Source organism: Mytilus edulis, unplaced genomic scaffold (genome assembly GCF_963676685.1).
Source record: "Mytilus edulis unplaced genomic scaffold, xbMytEdul2.2 SCAFFOLD_1047, whole genome shotgun sequence".
Classification (NCBI taxonomy): domain Eukaryota; kingdom Metazoa; phylum Mollusca; class Bivalvia; order Mytilida; family Mytilidae; genus Mytilus; species Mytilus edulis.
Window position 1 is genome coordinate 6,303 of NW_027267975.1, and position 22,273 is coordinate 28,575.

The 22,273-nt window shown below is 32.3% G+C and overlaps 1 protein-coding gene across 1 annotated transcript; it reads left to right on the plus strand.

The window, feature by feature from the left end:
• Window positions 1–327: 327 nt before the first annotated feature.
• Window positions 328–22,121, plus strand: LOC139506464 (mRNA turnover protein 4 homolog; the record flags this gene model as incomplete). The annotated part of the gene is given in 8 exon segments (XM_071295460.1): window positions 328–400; window positions 4,422–4,480; window positions 7,275–7,378; window positions 17,968–18,117; window positions 20,312–20,463; window positions 21,013–21,048; window positions 21,051–21,088; window positions 21,995–22,121. Coding segments are annotated over 8 exon segments (694 nt in total), but the record flags the coding sequence as incomplete, so codon positions are not given.
• Between the last annotated feature and the right edge of the window lie 152 nt (window positions 22,122–22,273).

A 22,273-nucleotide genomic window follows, 5' to 3' on the forward strand; every position in this document is an offset into this window, starting at 1 on the left:
TAGTTATCGTTTGAATAATCGAATATATTATGCAGTGGGACTATTTTGCATCAAAATTCCTAAAACCTGGAAGTGGGTTATCTTCTCTTGAATTCCATTTCTTTCGATAGATTTCGGGGATTACATTCTTTCGAAAAGGTAGCCCTAACGTCACTGTTGCTATGTCAACTCCTAGCCGGGTGTCGAAGGTCAACGTTGTTAATAAATAAAACTTTACCATAAATTATTTTCAATGATATTTTCGAATTGGAATTGATAAAAAGTGTAATAATTTTAATAAAAATATTTTTTTAATTCAATTCCTGAAAACAGAATATTTCCTATTTCCGGTTGAAAAAAAACACGTGTGTTTGTGTACATTTTATTATCAAGATGCCAAAGTCAAAAAGGGACAAGAAAAGTATTATTATATTGTTGTTTATTCAAAGAACTGCTTATACACACTACAAAATACAAATAAATGTTACAGTCATTTTGTAAAATCCCTGAAATTTTAACAGTTTGAAAATATTTGGGATTATAATTTTATACTATAGTTATTTTTTACTACTACTAGGTACATTGTATGAGTGTTTTTATGGGGGTTACGGTACTTTCGTGACTAACAAGGGGCCTCGGGGGCCGAGTGGGATAAGAAGTCCGATTCTAGCTAGTCAACGCTGAGGTTGTGAGTTCGAACCCTGCTCTTGCTGGTGCAAAGGGTTGCGTTCAATATCGTTCAATATTGTAGGGGCTATGTAGTGCTACGTAGATTTATGACTATTGAACTAGTAGCTAGCCTATTACTATGTAGCAGCTATACTAACTACTTGTTCAATAGTCATCAATTTACGTAGCCCCTACGATATTGAACGTGACCCTGAACTCCAATCTTCATTGATGTTTGTCAGTTTTCTTATTGAAGTAGTTACATTGTGTAACTAAATTGTTCAACCTTGTTTCACTTTCAATTTTGATATTTTTTTCATTAATCAGGTCAAGAATAACCACCAATTGGTGGATTATACCTCAATTGATGTATAATCCACCAATTGACATATAATGGTATAGACCAATTGGTGTATAATTCTTTGTTTTTCAAAGCAAATTATTCCACCAAAATGGAGCATTGTCTTCTTAAAAACATATTATGGTATGAAAACTTGTAAAACATTCCTAGTTTAGTATAGTGACATTACATATTGCATTTCAGTGGCGGATCCAGAACTTTTCCTAAGAGGTGGCCTGCTCCAGTCATGCTTCAATGATTCCCTATATAATCAACCAAATTTTTCCCACGAAAGGGGGGTCCTGGGCCCCCCAGGGCCCCCCTGGATCCGCCTATGAATTTAATCAATAATTGTATTTGCAGTTTCTTATATTGTTATATATCTTGTCAATTCTTGATTGGCAAATTTACCACTAATCACCTGTCAATGGACATCAATACTGTCTGCAGTCATGTGATCATGAGTACAACTCCACAGGTGAATGGAACTCTTTGTTTTAAATACTTCACTTTCATTATCAAAAGTCAATCATGGTCAATAGTACAAATGTTTCAACAAAAGAACTGTTGTACACATGCATTCTCAAGAGATGCAGCAGGCTTTGGCAAAACTGAAACTTTCAGAGGACTCAATAAAGGTCATAAAATAGGTTGCAAGTTGCAAAATCATGCTCCTATCTCACACTAGCATTTTCTTACAAAAAACTCCCATTATACATCAATTGGTCTATACCCATATATGTCAATTGGTGGATTACACGTCAATTGAGGTATAATCCACTAATTGGTGGTTATTCCTGACCTGTTAATATCTGAATAACTCAGTCATATTAGTATATGCCTTACCCAACTCAGCAGGGATAGAATTTAGTTTAAAATGTTGTTAAGACCACAGGTCTAGAGTAAATTTGTTCAGCGTAGTCCTGATAAAAACAGCCTAGCCCTAAGTCACCGATGAGGGTCGCGTCAGCGACCTGAACCTTCTAGCAGGGTTTGGGGGCATGCCCCCCCCCCACAAGAAAACTTTTCAGAACTACATTCTATTTCCTGCTATCTGAGACCATTCTGAATGTAAAAATGAGGTCTCATAATAGCCAATTTATGGAGTCTCAAAAAAGAAAGAAATGGAAAATAATTAAGATAACTATATTTAATTGATTTTTTTAAAGGCAGTGCTTTAAGGCATAAAACTTTGAGTTTTTGTGTCTTTCAAAGCACGAACAATATACAAAATTAGTTGCAGGGTAAAGACACTAAACTCATAAGTAGAAAAAAACAATACTTGCAATATGGTGACATATAGTTGTTAATTTCTGTGTCATTTGGTCTCTTGAAGAGAGTTCTCTTATTGGCAATCAGACCTTATAATGGCTTATCTTCTTCTTTTTATTGATTGCATTTAAAAAACTTTTTTCAACTTAAAAAAAATACAAAATACAAATCCAATGAGAATACAGGCCTATCAGATGGTACTCATGTGCAGAGTGTGATGAGACTAGCATTGATGAGAACTAGAACCTAAGTCCTGTGACATGACTAGATTCAGTTGTACTTGACTCATATTTTTAAAAGTATTTTTTTAAAAAAACCGTCAAATTCTGTTATATTGTTTAAATTCGTTTTGCTCCTTTAATAAACTAAAAATGAAAAAAGGTTATTTTAAATAGAAATTTTTTGGACAAGTAACAATTTCATTTGGACAAGTAAATTTTGGTATGTACTTGTCATGACAAGTTGAAAAAAAAGTTATTGGTGGTGTTGGTTTTCTTTCCTCCATTTGAAATCTAACCATAATTAAATTAGTCCAAAAATAAACTTCTATGCATATTTGGTTACACAAATTTAGTTTTGAGCCTGTTGATAACCAAATTTATAATTAAATGTTATTTTTTTATTTTACATATAAGGCCACGGTTTTTTAATTTGTTGGTTTACGGATTTTTTCGCATAAAAAAGTCGGGTCGGTCGGTCGGAAAAAAAAAGAAAAAAAATATCTTTCAAAACAGAAAAAATATGCAAAATAAATATATATTTCACCTTACTAACAAAATGTTTATCTTATATGCTGTTTTGTCATCATTTCTTAACATTAAGTTCGATGAAATATTATTGATCAGTGATCATGAACATCGCATGACATCGTTTAATAATTTCCTGTAAAAAAAGGGGGGTTGCACGGACAAACACGAAATTAAATCGTCATTTCACAAACAAGAAAAACAGATTCGCGTAGCTCTCAGAAAACTTGGTGAATAATGATCTTCAAGCACAAAAACTGATAAAGAAAAAAAATATAAAAACGTCGTACAAAAATAAGTTTCAACACACGTGTCGAAAAACGTAATAGACTCGTCCACTGGAAAAACGACAATATCGGGTTAATCAGTTGTCATGCAATCCGGTTTTTATCCCAATGATTGATATTTTTTGTTATCTATGAAACAAGAAAATTTCAAATGATTTGTTAATATTCAGTACTTTAATTGATGTATTCCACCTGTCCACATTGGGCCATTCCAGTTAATATCTGCTAAAGGAGGATGGATGGTCCTTTCTGAGGGGTGTAAAATTTATACATCTTAGGGGTGAAATTTTGGGTTTTTTCATCTGACACGTACACATATACGCAAAAATTTCTGAGGGTCTTGCAGCAGAAAATAATTAAAAATAATTACATCTTAGGGGTTACAAAAAAAACCTATTTCAGATCTTAGGGGTGCTTTGGAATGTAAAAAAGTTTCGTATCATGCATTATCTGGTATTGTATTTAAAATTCTGATGGGTACAATCCTTGCAGTAAAAAATTCTGATAGGTCAATTTTTCCCATGAAAGCCATCCACCAAATATGAACAGGAACTCTAAATCTGATAGGTCTTAATTTATAGATCTGATAGGTAGTTTTACATGATGTTTTTTTCTGATAGGTATGAAAAAAAATCTCCCCATCCATCCCAACCTGTCAGAAATTAACTGGAATGGCACATTTGGACAAGTCTATTTCTCTGAGATGATGCATCTTACGGACTGATGACAAATAAGGGAAACGAACTAATTTGTAATTGGTTTTAAACACAGGTTTCGTTACGCAAAATTATTTGCGCAAAAGACATTTCAAGGTCAGTTATAATTGATTTGTCTATTTTCAGAAACGTAAATTGGAAGTTTTATTTTTCACAACAGAAAGTGTTATCAACTTTGTTAATGATTAATGCATTTCATTTCATAATAAAGGAAAATTTTAATTATTTTTCAGGGATAATGCATTTATAAGGGTCGGCGGGAATAAAAAAGCATGAAAAGTCAATTTTATTTTTATTCTGAAAATCGGCAAAATCGGGTCGGCGGATCCGTAAACCAACAAATAAAAAAACCGTGGCCTAAATGATGCTTCAAATGTTTTATGACTAACAAAATGTATATGTATCTTTTTAGTTTCATTAACACAGACAAAGAGGAAAGGTTTAGAACTGAAACAGAGGCTGATAGATGATGTAAGTACTAAAAACCAACAATATTATATAATATAAAGATAAGACAAAGAGGAAAGGTTTAGAACTGAAACAGAGGCTGATAGATGATGTAAGTACTAAAAACCAACAATATTATATAATATAAAGATAAGACAAAGAGGAAAGGTTTAGAACTGAAACAGAGGCTGATAGATGATGTAAATACTAAAAACCAACAATATTATATAATATAAAGATAAGACAAAGAGGAAAGGTTTAGAACTGAAACAGAGGCTGATAGATGATGTAAGTACTAAAAACCAACAATATTATATAATATAAAGATAAGACAAAGAGGAAAGGTTTAGAACTGAAACAGAGGCTGATAGATGATGTAAGTACTAAAAACCAACAATATACTGTAAATTCAGAAATTAATGCGAGGATTTTATTATTGCGAAAAATGTGACAGAGTTGTAAACGCAATAATTTAAACTCGCATAAAACAGGATTTTTCTCAAAATCATAAAAATTAAAATCGCATATAAGTTTTAAATTACAAATCGTAATAATAAATGCACGCTATAATTTCTGAATTTACAGTAATATAATAAGAAGATAAGACAAAGAAGAAAGGTTTAGAACTGAAACAGAGGCGGATAGATGATGTATTTGCTAAAACCAACAACATAACATAAAAGTAAGGAGATGAGGTATGATTGACAATGAGACAACTATCAACCAATTTTGATCACATGGTATGGGTTTTTCTCTTTGTTGAAGACCATGCATACAGTTGCCTATAATTGCGTTCATCCACTTTATTTGAACTTTGGTAGATAGTTGTCTCATTGTCAATCATATCACATCTCCTTATTTTTATACTTTTTTCTACTAGTGTGATAAAGCTGTGTTTCTAAATTTAAATAAAAAGTAAAAACACAAAAACACTGAACTCCAAGGAAAATTCAAAAAGGGAAGTCCAAAATCAAAAGGCAAAATCAAAAGTCCAAACACATCAAACGAATGGATAACAACTGTCATATTTCTGACTTGGTACAGGCATTTTTTAATGTAGAAAATGGTGGATTGAACCTGGTTTTATAGCTAGCTAAACCTCTCACTTATATGACAGTCACATCCAATTCCATTACATTGTCAACGATGTGTGAACAAAACAAACATACTCAAAGAGTAAAAATGTCAAAAATAGGGGTACAGCAGTCAACATTATGTTATCATCTTAATCACTATAAAAACAACAAATGTAACGAAGAAGCACAAAAAGGCATACATCATGTTTCAATAAAATGAAAATTGATGAAAACTGTTTAAAAATTTCTTTAACCCTTTACTCCATAATGACATTTTTTGACGCCACCCCCTTTACTCCATAATGACGCCTTTTGATGCCTGTGTAGTGCCTCAGTTGAAACGTCTTACCTAGGAAAAATCTTTATCAGGCCTAAATTAAAATATTGTTTGTTTGCCCTTTTCCGACCCTATGTTTTGAAACAGGGTAGGTAGGTAGGTAAAATATTTTATTTTTTTCCCCAAAAAAATAACTTGGCTCGGTATATTATTTGTCATGGGTAGGCAGGTAGGTATAATATTTTATTTTATAGATGCATATAAATGTCATTGGTGTCCGTTTTGTTTTTGCAAATAAGTTTTCTGGGACTATTAGTTTAAAAAAAAAATCATGTAGAATGTGAAGCTAATTCATATGCACTACTATTTTGTTTTCAAATATAACTAAATAGAGCTGTGCCGCATATCTTCAACGTTTATATGCCTGAACTTTGAAGAGTTTGAACTTGCACTTATATTCTGTACTACGTACCTTGTATGCTTACCTTAAGAATTTCTGTAAAAGATAACTTTGTACTGATAATATATGTCTGAGCAGACATACATCACTAGTAGAAAAAGTCCCTAGAGTGTTAAAAACATCGTGTGTGCCTTTGTTTCCAATAAAAATGCTACTAGACCTAAAACTCTGACAATTGTCACGTTTTTTACATCGCATTTATAAATGATCTGTATGGACAACTTGGCGATTTTACTGCCAGATATTCTCCACTTTACAGGGTTTTGTCACTTTTGGTTCATGTCAGATATAAATAATATAGCGGCATCGTTAACATAATCATCAGGAGATCTGCGGATCACAAAAGGCCATCCCTACATAGAATACAACGTCCGTTTACAAATTAGTTTGTACACAAGATGATAATTTTGTATCAAACGAACTTTTTTGTAAATGAACCATGCTCTTTTAAGTTAAAGGTACAGAGTAGGGTACGTCATATCATGATTTCAGAAAGCGTTCACAAGCTGAACATCGATTTCAAACAAATGCTTTGAAACTTCAAATGTATAAGTGTTAATGTCAAACGCTCAGGTGATACCAAACGGACTGGACCTTATACGATAAAGATAAAACCCGAGAATTCCGGATAAAATAGTTTTGAGCGGGAAATACAAATATAAGATTTTTGGTAGGAACGAAAAAATAAAATAAAATAAAATCTTGCTGGTAAATACAAATAAAAGATTTTCAGGCGCAACGAATTTATAGGGTCGGTCGGTAAAGGGCAAACAATCAATATTTTAATTTAAGCCTCAGACCTAATAAAATTTGTATCTAATATAAAATGATATTCAAGAGAATATTTGACTGGAATTTCATTGATGAAATATTCCTTTTTGCAATGCATTGATACTTTAAACCTGATGATTATTTTTAATTGAAAAAATCCTATGCGAATCAGGTATGTTTAAAAAAAATGTCAATGGAGGAAAGGGTTAAAGTATAATAAACTATTATTTTCAGATACGAGAATGTGCCAACAAATACAAGAGAATTTTCCTGTTTTCTGTTCACAACATGAGAAACATGCAGTTAAAAGATGTCAGACAGGAATGGAATCATAGCAGGTAAAAGTAATTGTAGTCAAATTCATAAGGTTAACATAAAATTGAGAATGGAAATCGGGAATATGTCAAAGAGAATATAAAGAAAAAAAACAGCCTAGGGCCTCCAATGGGTCCTCAATGCATTGAGAAAATGTTGCACCACAGGCGGGCCTCAGCTAGCCCCCTAAATGAAAATATATACTTTTCAGTGAAATGACATCATACAAAACTCAAAAATGTATGAGCTGCCTCTTATAGAAAATTACTTAAGAATTGAATGCTCTTTTTGTAAATTTATTGGGGTGTAAAAGTGTTGATCGAAGTACATTTTGTATGAAGCGCAGAAGCGCTTCATACTTAAAATGTGCGCACGGTCAACGCTTTTACAACCCTATAAAGTTACAAAAAAAGCATTCAATACTTATAATTACATTTTTACCTATAGGATCATGAAAACACGCCTTTTATCAAGTTTTTATTTTATTTCAGGGATGATTCCACTATATAGTTTAGGGCCGCTAAGCGGCCCTTAAATCTGCCAGCGGCCCCCAAAAAATGTTTGTGAATATAAATTCCCAATTCAGGAAAATAAAATAAAAATCGGTAATTCCGGAAAAGGTTTAGTCACCAATTACGGCAACTATATTTTTTCATAGTTTGTCGTCAAACGTAGTAAAATCCGGATAAGAATGCTGACTACAATCGCATTTTATTAACAACGATTTACGTATGTCAACGTGCGGTAAACAATTTTAGCAGCCGGATTCAATTGAATAAAATTTTATGGGAGTATTTGAATTCGCAAAAGTAGATCGCTCAGCAGGTTGATCAAAAACATGCTTTTTGTCAAAATTGGTGTCAAAGCAGACCTCGGCAAAGAACACATTAAAATTTTGATATAACATTGATGAATAAATTTTAATGGGCGCCGATCTTATAAAAGCAGATTGCCCAGCAGAGCCAGTTATGTAACTTGATTAAAACTTATTTTGTAAAAGAAATTATTTTATATTTTGCTCTATTTCCTCAAAAGACAAAAATTTTAGCGTTTTTGAAAATAATGTTGATGATGGACCATTCATGTAATGAGCACCCCCCCCCCTCCTGAAATATGATGTCATCATTATGGAACTGTTTCAAAAGATATAAAAATAATTTTAAAGTTCACTGGTAATAACTGGTGCAATTGCTTTAAATATCTTATCAATTAAGCATATAACCTTTTGTAATTGCTTTTCTGAATTCGACAATTGGCCAGTTCAATTTGAAATCCATTTGAATCAAAGTAAGTTTATAAAGATGATCTGTTGAAAAAATACCGAATGGATGAATTTTTTCAGTGGTTAATATGGCAAGCCGTTTTGTTATTTAATCTAACTTCAAGATATCTCATAAACTTTATAAGATATCTCATATAATAGTTCATTAGATATCTATAATATAGTTTGTAAGATATCTTATAAAGTTTATAAGATATCTTGCATAGTTCATGAGATCTATATGTTATAAAATTTACTAGATATCTTTTATAGTTTATAAGATATCTCATATAGTTTTCTTTATCAGATATCTTATAAACAATATGATATTATACAATTACTGTCTTTTGATGAGGTAAATATGCGGTTTTATTGACTTTTGAAAAAAATATATTCACTGAGGCAGACGGCCGAAGTGAATATCAGTTTTTCAAAAGTCAATAAAACCCCATATTTACCGAAACAAAAGACAGTAATTGTTTTATTCCATATTCCGAGAGAAGAAAATGTATCTAATGACAAACATATACCAATTTTTTTTTCATGAAACATATTACCATAACGTTGCATGTAAAAGCGCGTGACGTTTAGCGCAATGAATAACACTTTCTCAGGTGAATATGCTTTTTTATTCAAAATCCAATTCATATAGAGAAACCTACTAAAATAATACCAATATGGAATAAATCTTATAATCTTTTATATAAGCCTTGGATTTCAAATATTTTGGCCACGAGCATCACTGAAGAGACATGTATTGTCGCAATGCGCATCTGGTGCAAGAAAATTGATACCGTTAATTTTATTTTTTTATTATAAACTATAATATATAAGATATCTTATATAAAGTATATTTATAAGATATCTTATATACTATATAAGATATCTTATAATCGATATTAGATATCTTCTTTGTTATATAAGATATCTTCTTTATTATATAAGATATCTTCTTTATTATATAAGATATCTTATAAAAAAAGATTATTTAAGATATCTTATTTCTCTAATTCTTCGTCAATTTATCCCTTTCTGCACTCATTGTATAAAAAAAAAAATTAATCAAAGTGTGATTCGTTTGATTTCAGTACTTCATTGGTTAAAATCCGATTATGACGTCGAATGTTCTTGCTTTCCTCTGAATTTCTAATTGTGACGGCATGAAAAAAGGCGACCATGCCTGATGATGTCACATAGAAAGAACACATCTTTTTGCAGATCATTCGAAAAGAAGGAATAAGTTTGCCTGCATAATGTTAGAAAATCATTAGAGAAACAGATTCCACCACCAAATCTCGTGTAATATGATATTTATCCACTCTCGACAGTTAAATTTTTTATAGTATAACTAATCGCCGTATTTTTGATATTCAAATACGGCGATTAGTTATTCTTTTTATTACATTGGCAAATGGCTTTTTTTTAATGAAATTAATGTAGAAAATGTAAGGAACTATATCATTTTCCTACGCATTGACAATTTGTTTTGATCTGACGTTATCGACGTCTTGACAACGCCTATTGTTGTATGACGTCAGAGAGTGAAATAACCACGTTTATTTCACATGTGAAATTATCGGTTTTTATCTAACTGGAAAATCAATGTAATTCATTGCAACCAATGTAATAAAAATATTTAAATGCTCGGGCATGCCTTGCATTTTAAATTTGAAAATTTAACTGTCTCGAGTGGATAAATATCGTATTACACTCGATGCAGTTGTAGAATCTATATATATCATATAAGATATATTATTAGAGACATCGTATAGAAATTATAAGATAATTCATATAATATATCTTATATAATTTTCTTAAGATGATATCCAATAAACTATTTAAGATATCTTGTATAAAAAAAAATATAAGATATTTCATATTCTGAATGAGATATTTTATAAACTTTAGAAGATAAGTATATAAGATATCTAAGAATAAAGTATATAAGATATCTTATAAAGTTTTTAAACTTTATAAGATATAAGATATCTCTTATAATATATATATAAGATAGCTTTAAAAAAGTAAATTATATAAGATATCTCATATATATATATATTAAATGAGATATCTTATAAAAATCTAATATGTTATATAAGATATCTTATATATTTTGAGATAATTTGAAATTCGAATAAATAGCTAAACTGCTTAAGTGCCATAGGTTTATGTTAGCTGGTGTAGAAATGCCTTGTTTACCAAAGTTAAGATGATAGTGCATCATGTGCAATGGTATTCATGTATTACAACTTCCCTTGTCTGAATCCAATAACTTCTTCAATCAGTGTACAGGTGAAACTTTATATACATTTTCCGTTTTTACAGGTCAGGAAAATGATATTATTTCGTTTTAGATTGTATGCATAAAAAATTCCCAATTGGGATGAAAATTCCCAATTTGATGTTCAAGGGACCCATTTGAAAACACCTGGAATCATCCCTGTATTTACCTGTGCACTTTATTGTGGGACCTCGTGTCATCATGAATGAGACGTTTTATTGAGTGATACAACTGCTTAAGGAATAACACATGATGTGCAGTTAGCCAATCAGAATAACGTATTGTAATGAAACATACATCTAATGTAATTATTTAAAAATGCAAAGGAATACCAATACATTTTTTTTTCTATATCCGGTTGAAAAAACCTCTGTGCATAACTTATAACTGTTTGAAAATTGAGGTGTTGTAAGAACCCAATAAAACAGACCAAAATTTAACTCTCATTTTGTATTTGAATGTTCCAAAATCAATCTATGTGTATGTCTCATACATGTCTTAGTCTCATACATGTCTAAGTCTCATGCATGTGTATGTCTCCAGGGATGATTCCAGGTGTTTACAATTGGTCCCTTGAATATCAAATTAGGAATTTTTATCCCAATTGGGAATTTTTTATGCCTACATTATAAGACGAAATAATATATCATTTTCCTGTAAAAACGGAAAATGAATATTAAGTTAATTTCTTCTGTACACTGATTGGAGAAATTATTGGATTCAGACCAGGGAAGTTGTAATACATGAATATCATTGCATATGATGCACTATCATCTTAACTTTGGTAAACGAGGCCTATTACAAAAAACATATATACAACAAGTACCAGCTAACATAAATCTATGGCAGGCCGTTTAGCTATTTATTCAAATTTCAAATTATCTCATAATGTATACAATATCTCATATAATATATAAGATTTATTTAAGATATCTTCAAGTATATGAAATATCTTATAAATATGTTTTGTATAAGATAAGATATCTTATATAGTTCATTGGATATCATATTAAGAAAATTATATGAGATATCTTATAAACTGCATGTATAAGACATCTCATAAATTATTTCAGATATCTCGTGAACTATATAAGATATCTTATAAACTTTATAAGATATCTTTCAAACTATATCAAATATCTGATGAACTATTATATAAGATATCTTATAAAGTTTATGAGATATCTTGAAGTTAGATTAAATAGCAAAACGGCTTGCCATATTAACCAGTGAAAAAAATTTAAATGTATTTCAAATAGAACTGGCCAATTGTTGAATTAAGAAAAGCAATTACAAAAGTATATATATATATGCTTAATTGAGTTATTTAAAGCAATTGAACCAGTGAACTTTAAAATTATTTGGATCATTTTCATATCTTTTGAAACAGTTCCATAATGATGACATCGTATTTCAGGGGGGGGGGGGGGGGGGGGGGGGGGGGGGGGAGGGGGTCTCATTTCATGAATGGTCTATCATCAACATTATTTTCAAAAACGCTCAAACTTTTGCGGAAAAAAGAGCAAAATATAAACCAATTTTTTTTACAAAACAAGTTTTTTTCCATTCTCAATTTTATTTAATCAACATAACTGGCTCTGCTGGGCAATCTGCTTTTACCACTCAAATTCATTCATCAATGTAATATAAAATTTACTCTTTGCTGAGGTCTGTTTTGACACCCATATTGACAAAAAGCATATTTTTGATCAACCTGCTGAGCGATCTACTTTTACGAGACCACATACTCTCATAACATTTTAACTTAAATTGAATCCGGCCGCTAAAATTGTTTACCTCATGTTGACATAATTAAATCGTTGTTAATAAAATGCGATCATAGTCAGCATTTTTATCCGGATTTTACTATGTTTTGACGACAAACTATGAAAAATTATAGTTGCCGTAATTGGTGACGGAAACTTTTCTGGAAATACCGATTTTTGTTTTATTTTCCTGAATTGGGAATTTATATTGACAAACATTTTTTTGGGGCCGCTTGCCGATTTAAGGGCCGTTAAGCGGCCCTAAACTATATAGTGGAATCATCCCTGGTCTCATACAAGTTTAAGTCACATACATGTGTATGTCTCATCCATGTCTAAGTCTCATACATGTCTAAGTCTCATAAGTCTAAGTCTCATACATGTCTATGTCTCGTACATGTCTAAGTCTCATACATGTGTATGTCTCATCCATGTCTATGTCTCATACATGTCTAAGTCTCATGTCTAAGTCTCATACATGTCTAAGTCTCATGTCTAAGTCTCATACATGTCTTAGTCTCATACATGTCTAAGTCTCATAAGTCTAAGTCTCATACATGTCTATGTCTCATTCATGTCTATGTCTCATACATGTCTGAGTCTCGTACTTGTCTAAGTCTTGTACATGTCTAAGTCTCGTACATGTCTAAGTCTCATACATGTCTAAGTCTCATACATGTCTAGGTCTCATACATGTCTAAGTCTCATACATTTCTAAGTCTCATACATGTCTAGGTCTCATACATGTCTAAGTCTCATACATGTCTAAGTCTCATACATGTCTATGTCTCATACATGTCTGTCTCATACATGTCTATGTCTCATACATGTCTAAGTCTCATACATGTCAAGGTCTCATACATGTCTAAGTCTCATACATGTCTAAGTCTCATACATGTGTAAGTCTCATACATGTCTAAGTCTCATACATGTGTATGTCTCATACATGTCTAAGTCTCATACATGTCTAAGTCTCGTACATGTCTAAGTCTCGTACATGTATAAGTCTCATACATGTCAAGGTCTCATACATGTCTGTCTCATACATGTCTATGTCTCATACATGTCTAAGTCTCATACATGTGTATGTCTCATACATGTCTAAGTCTCATACATGTCTAAGTCTCATACATGTCTAAGTCTCGTACATGTCTAAGTCTCATACATGTCTAAGTCTCATACATGTCAAGGTCTCATACATGTGTATGTCTCATACATGTCTAAGTCTCATACATGTCTAAGTCTCATACATGTCTATGTCTCATACATGTCTAAGTCTCATACATGTCTAAGTCTCATACATGTCTAAGTCTCATACATGTCAAGGTCTCATACATGTGTATGTCTCGTAATGTCTAAGTCTCATACATGTCTAAGTCTCGTACATGTCTAAGTCTCATACATGTCTAAGTCTCATACATGTCTAAGTCTCATACATGTCTATGTCTCATACATGTCTAAGTCTCATACATGTCTAGGTCTCATACATGTCTAAGTCTCATACATGTGTATGTCTCGTACATGTCTAAGTCTCATACATGTCTAAGTCTCATACATGTCTAAGTCTCATACATGTCAAGGTCTCATACATGTGTATGTCTCATACATGTCTAAGTCTCATACATGTCTTAGTCTCATACATGTCTAAGTCTCATACATGTGTATGTCTCATACATGTCTAAGTCTCATACATGTCTAAGTCTCATACATGTGTATGTCTCATAAATGTCTAAGTCTCATACATGTCTATGTCTCATACATGTGTATGTCTCATACATGTCTGAGTCTCATACATGTCTAAGTCTCATGTCTAAGTCTCATACATGTCTTAGTCTCATACATGTCTAGGTCTCATACATGTCTAAGTCTCATACATGTGTATGTCTCATACATGTCTAAGTCTCGTACATGTCTAAGTCTCATACATGTGTATGTCTCATACATGTCTAAGTCTCATACATGTCTATGTCTCATAAGTCTAAGTCTCATACATGTCTAAGTCTCATACATGTCTATGTCTCATACATGTCTAAGTCTCATACATGTCTAAGTCTCGTACATGTCTAAGTGTCGTACATGTCTAAGTGTCGTACATGTATAAGTCTCATACATGTCTATGTCTCATACATGTCTAAGTCTCATACATGTCTAAGTCTCATACATGTGTATGTCTCATACATGTCTAAGTCTCATACATGTCTATGTCTCATACATGTCTAAGTCTCATACATGTCTAAGTCTCATACATGTCTTAGTCTCATACATGTCTAAGTCTCATACATGTCTAAGTCTCATACATGTCTAAGTCTCATACATGTCTATGTCTCATACATGTCTATGTCTCATACATGTCTAAGTCTCATACATGTCTTAGTCTCATACATGTCTATGTCTCATACATGTCTAAGTCTCATACATGTCTAAGTCTCGTACATGTCTAAGTCTCGTACATGTCTAAGTCTCGTACATGTCTAAGTGTCGTACATGTATAAGTCTCATACATGTCAAGGTCTCATACATGTCTATGTCTCATACATGTCTAAGTCTCATACATGTCTAAGTGTCATACATTTCTAAGTCTCATACATGTCTAAGTCTCATGTCTAAGTCTCATACATGTCTAAGTCTCATACATGTCTAGGTCTCATACATGTCTAAGTCTCATACATTTCTAAGTCTCATACATGTCTAGGTCTCATACATGTCTAAGTCTCATACATGTGTATGTCTCATACATGTCTATGTCTCATACATGTCAAAGTCTCATACATGTCTAAATGTCTAAGTCTCATACATGTCTAAGTCTCATACATGTCTAAGTCTCGTACATGTCTAAGTCTCATACATGTCTAAGTCTCATACATGTCTGTCTCATACATGTCTAAGTCTCATACATGTCAAAGTCTCATACATGTCTAAGTCTCATACATGTCTAAGTCTCATACATGTCTAAGTCTCATACATTTCTAAGTCTCATACATGTCTAGGTCTCATACATGTCTAAGGCCGTGTTCACACCAAATTCCATGTACAGTAAACTTGTTTACAATTAGTTTAATGAACTGGACATTGGTTTCACATTAAATTTGTTCACATCTATACACCTTGTTTAATTACCTGTACATAAGATTTGTTCACATTTGTAAACTCTATGTCATTTAAATGTTCATTTCGTAGAATCGAATGAAACATTTTCGGACAACTTTTCTAGCAGTAAGGGAACGACCATTTGACTCTAAATAGTGGGAATGGAAATATTCCGAACCCCAATTGGATAAAGAAAACAATTCTGGTTCTACAGATGATAAAAAATATTCTGAATCAAGAGTTTCCCCATACATTAAAGTGTTAAATGTTGAAGAAAAAAAAATTGATTACCAGCACCGAAAAAAAACCTAACCGGAATAAAACGTTTGCGCGGCAAAATTCTGACTCAAATAAATAAACAAAATAACCCCCCCCCCTTTTTTTTAAAAGTTAAGTGGTTGCTTCTTTATGAAAGCCATTTTGATGATTTGCAGTAGTTTAAAGATACTAAAGATGTCTCGATTAAGCATTAGAAAACGTAGGCTGCAACAGCGTGCTTACAGACGAAGAAGAAGGATTGATATATTAGGGATCACTATATTTCTGTCTTTTCTGTTTGTTCAAATGGTATTTCTTCTCCAAGAAGTATTTGGCAAAGGGAGTGGGTAATGTTTTTTTTTCCTTTTAAGTGTAATTTCACGGATCCGAGATACTAGACAAACAATACATTTACCTCACACTTTTTAAGTAATTTTATGAGTGAATCGTTGTTTGAGTAAAGACCAGTGGCAAATATTTCTGTGTAAGTTAAGTCAATTCGGAAAGACTTTAATTTTCAAATGAATTATGTGTTCAGCAATGATGCTGCTTTGGGTCTTGATAAGGGCTTAATAAAGCTACGTTAAGTTTTATTTCTAAACAAAACAAATAAATATATCAAGTTGAGACAAATATTTCTGTAAAGAACTTCATAAATAATTGCTATAAATATCAATTTTATTAAAAAATCGTTTCTTCCTTAAATATGCACGGTGAAACTAATGTTTTAAATGCCTAGTTTTGTCTACACTTAATCTACACAAGGCCTACATCGAGTATCGACTGCATGTAGACAAAACATGATTTACACTACATGTAAACATTGAGTTTTATCAATGGGAACGTAATTTTGTTTAGTTTACGTGTGAGTTGCACTTACACAACACCGAGTTTAGGTCAATATGAACACGGCCTAAGTCTCATACATGTGTATGTCTCATACATGTGTATGTCTCATACATGTCAAAGTCTCATACATGTCTAAGTCTCATACATGTCTAAGTCTCATACATGTCTAAGTCTCGTTCATGTCTAAGTCTCATACATGTCTAAGTCTCATACATGTCTAAGTCTCATACATGTCTATGTCTCATACATGTCTAAGTCTCATACATGTCTGAGTCTCATACATGTCTAAGTCTCATACATGTCTGAGTCTCATACATGTCTAAGTCTTATACATGTCAAGGTCTCATACATGTGTATTTGCATTTGCATAATGTCAATTTTTATCAAACATAGCTCATATAAATCAGAGTTCTCCAAATCTTTTTTTCCCTGGTGGTCCTTGAAGAAAAACTGCTGGTCCTCACTATTAACTCTATTGAAAAATACTAAAATTGTGTCAGTCCTATGCAAAATTTTGGTGGTAAAATCCTGAGGTCCACCACTTTTCGCGAACTCTGTCATAATTTGATTTCCAAGGTTAGAATATTTAGATAAAAGTTGATAAGACAGTTTTTTTTTCTTCTGAAGGGCTGTTGACCACCAGTGAAGTGTTATATTATATTCCTGGCATGTAATACTATCTGAAATGATTGTAAAGATTTAATGCTATAATTCCTCCAAAAAGGTGCATTTTTCATACTTAACCAGGATGCTATGAAATTTATTGGCAAAGCAGGGTTATACATTGAAATTTTTAACATTTCACAATTAGTACTAACTAAATCAAATCTTGTTATGTTTAAGTACATCAGTTTGAAACATTTGTTCAATATTATTTAAACTTTTAAAAACATAAACCGAGTAAAGCTTTTGTGCCAGATTGTCAATGTGTGTGGTTCAATGAACAGAGTAAACTTAAAAGAAATAAGGCATGCCCGTAGTAACATCTCCAACAGACCAATGATTGCCATGAATTATTTATGAGGTTTAGGTGACATGAAAATGTATTACCACTTTAAAATCATTGTAAATGTTTATGTGCAAAACTCTTCATGAATATTTTTTTTTCAGATTCTTTTTTGGTAAAAACAAAGTTATGGCCCTTGCATTGGGAAGAACGGCAGAGGATGAATTTAAAGACGATCTGCATAAACTGAGTAAACATCTTCGTGGACAGACGGGACTGTTGTTTACAAATAAAACTAAAGAGGATGTATTAAAGTAAGATCAGATAGTTTCAAAAGTATACATATCTTGGAGCTACGAAAAATAAAAGATGTTTAAAAACATAATATCTAGGGGACATTTTCAAAAGAAAAAATATCAAGATTAGTTTTAGCCTTCTAAAATGGATACATGAAGTCTCAAAACTATTAAAAATTAATGTATTTTTATACATTTTGTATTTATATAAATCAGTGTCACTTAAAAGTGCATTAAAAATGATGGATGCCCCATCATATCTTACTAACAAGTTTCATTATGTTTCAGACAGAAATCCATACCCCTTGAGAAATGCTGTTCAAGGAAACCTCATACTCCCTAAACCAAAAACAGAATTGTTCAAAAAATCTTTTATGTATTCTGGACCATTCTTGTGGAATAATTTGCCAATACCGCTAAGAAATATTACAAATGTTAATTCTTTTAAATACAATTTTGAATTTGAATTTTGTAAAACAATTAAATTTGTGATGACTTATATCCCAAGATTGGGAAATTTTTAACCCAAAAATTATAATGACATAGATGCCAACCATTACGATTTTTGCGTAGTTTTTCCGATTTTGCGATAAAAACTACGCTATTACGGTCAAAGTCGAACAGTTACGGATTACCAATCATCGCCGTTCAATTTTGTAAAACACGGATTTTTATCATTACTTTTCCGTCCTGGTCCGGTATTTAGAAAACGCCAATGTAATGCTTCCGGTTTCTCGGGAGTTATCAACCTATTGTTGAGTAACTAACTGACTTCCGAAGAGGCAAACTTGCATTTATGAAGTAGCTTTCCCCCTTTCTCTACTTCTCCTTGACAAAACGAAAATGTACGAGTCGAGAACATCTGAACAATAAATGAATGGAATACATACTACAGACAACATGTTAAACGACAAATTTCGTGCACATCACTTTGCAACCACTTGTCAGTAATTTTTATTGGTAAATGCACGTTTATGAATGATTACTGAAAACTTTTCAAAAATACGGAAAATTTGATAGTTTGTTACTGATTGTGTCAAAAGGGGGTTGGCATCTATGTAATGAATCTAAAACAATAATGTAATAAATTTGAAAACAAATAATGAGAACAGTATAAGATAATGCCTCGTTCACACGTACATTTAATTCAAATTGAATTCGAATCGAATGTGAATCAAATTTGCAAATTGTGTTCACACACTCTTCTTTTTTTTAATTAGAATGACCTAATTCACATTATAAATACACTTTTGTGAATACGAATTAAAAGTTAATTTGACGCCCATTGTAATTTGAATTAGAATTGACATTAGGATGTAAAACATTTCTAATGCGAATTAAACTTATTCGAATTAGTTAATGCAAATCGTAATTCGAATTATGTGTGAACTCATTATCAGAAAAAGACAGCAAGAAAACATATGTTTAATACCGGTACTATAAGAGACAAGTGTTCACAATATATAGCAGGATTTCATAATCCTGTGTTTAAACACATCAAGTAAATTGAACAAAGAATCACATATAAACAACAATTCTCAATTAGAACTGTAGTAAATCATGTACACACCCCCTCGGGTTGGAGGGACTGGGGTCTTGTTTTAGTTTGGGCGCCTAGAGTGCAGAGGTCATGGGTTCAAACCCGTCCATATGAAACCTTTAAAATTGGTATTTACTGCTTCTGTATTAAACATGCAGTATTAAGGAATAAGACTAAAGACTGGTCGTCTCTTGAGTCAAAATATGTTGTTCGGGTTAGGTGACATGTCTTCCAGACAACTGTTACCTTGTGAACTAGCACGTTAAAAATCCGACTCAACCTGTCTAGATAGTACAATTAGGAGATAACTGTATTGTATTTTAAGCTCCGACGGCATCAATTGGGGATTTGATGGTCGCAAATTAAGTTTACTGGCGACGTGTTAGCGGAGACAGTAAACGGGTATTTGCGACCATCAAATCCCAAATTGATGCCGTCGGAGCTTAAAATACAATATTGTTATCTCCATTCTAATGAAAATGACAGAAAATAACGTTAAAACATGTATTTAAAATCTGTCATATGCCGTCTGCGCCTGCGCGTACGTCCCATAGCATCAATTGTCAATTGATGCCATTTAAGAAAGTGACGTTATCCAATCAAAATGAACGTTACAAACGTTGTTGCATTAGAATGGCAAATAGTAAAACTTTTTAAATAATTATTTTTCAGATTTTTTGATGACTACAGAATAAAAGACTATGCGAGATCAGGAAACCAAGCAACACAGACTGTTGTCATAGAAACCGGTCCAGTCCCAGAATTTTCTCACTCAATGGAACCACAGCTGAGAAAGCTTGGGCTACCTACAACATTAAATAAAGGTGAATTACGCTTTAATTTCAACAGTGTTGTTGAGAAAGATTGGTGAATTTAAGGCTTTTATCCAAGAATTGAATATATGTCATATGAGTATACTAATACAGAACAAATGTTCTTTAAGTACCAGTCTTTGTAAGAATCAGGCAATTTAGGTAAAAATCAAAACATGATCAGAAAAAACCCAGCAAGCTAATCATGCTATTTAATACTTATCATCATCCTGAGTTAAAAATTATTAGTCTTTCGTTTGATTCTTAGGCAGACTGGCACTTAATAGTAAATTTAGAAATGTTTTAGATGTTTTTTTTTGTAATATAAATTGGAAAGGTCTAGCTACAGAAAAAAATGTTATATTTTGATAGCACTATTTGTAAGCAGTATTCCCTGAAATCATCCACCATGTCAGCTGATGAAACTGGCCACCTGAAATCACTGAAAGTGGCGTGTAGCCCACCCATTAAATCAGATATGACAGCACATCTTTTAAATCAGTTTGGAGATTGTCATTTGATATAAATATTTCTGTTTTTAATTTTTCCTTTTTGTTCCAGGTGTGATCACATTACTAAGAGAGTATCAAGTTTGTGAAAAGATGACACACTCACACCAGAACAAGCCAGAATATTGGTAAGTACATGACACCAACTTGGGAACTAGCCAGAATTTAGATTAGTACATGATGTACACAATCCAGAACACGCCAGGGATTTCAAAACAGTCGTATTTTCCAGACTTTACTGATAAATATAGATTCTGCCACTGCATCAAGTGTGATACGATATTTATCCACTCGAGACAGTTAAATATTTAAAATTTAACTGTCGAGAGTGGATAAATATCGTATTACACGAGATTTGGTGGTGGAATCTGTTTCTCTAATGATTTTCTAACATTATGCAGGCAAACTTATTCCTTCTTTATGAATGATCTGCAAACACATGTGTTCTTTCTATGTGACGTCATCAGGCAAGGTTGCCTTTTTTCATGCCGTCGCAATAGGAAATTCAGAGGAAAGCAAGAAAATTCGGATTTTAACCAATGATGGACTGAAATCAAACGAACACACTTTAATTGAATTATTTTATACAATGGATGCAGAAAGGGATAAATTCACAAAGAATTAGAGAAATTATATATATGACTTGTGTTGATGCTGAAACAGATATTTTAACATAGTTCAGGGGAGAGAAAAAAAAGAAGTTTATGCAATCTTTTGCCTTAAACAGACACACATTTGCAGTCATATAAGTGACATTGTTACTTTCTAAATAAACCCTTCTTTAATACCCTCTCATTACAATCATTGTTGAAATAATGCATACCGAAACTCAGTGTGGATAGTACATGATGCACAAAATCCAGAAACTCAGTGTGGATAGTACATGATGCACACAATCCAGAAACAAATAATGAACTATGTAAACCAGGATATATCAGTTCTGTAAACATGTTGTATGGATTCATGCTTTGTTGAATGTTTACACTTATTATTTATACACATAGATGTCTGAATATTTGTGAATTTCATTTCAGAAATTATTTGGCCACCAGATGGCAGACTTTCACATAAGTGTGGAGGGAATGTATACACCTGAAGGTGAATTGGAATTATTCAATGACAGACCAGAACCCATTGTTCCTCCTAAAATACAAATAAAAGGTATGTATATTTAACCTATCTAAACACATTTTTACTGGTCTGTGTGTCCCTTTATTTCGTCTGTCCATCTGTCCAACTTCAAGGTTAAATTTTCGATCCAGGCAGCTTTTGTCTCACCTTGACGGAGTCAAAAAGCAAGACATAGGTATGCT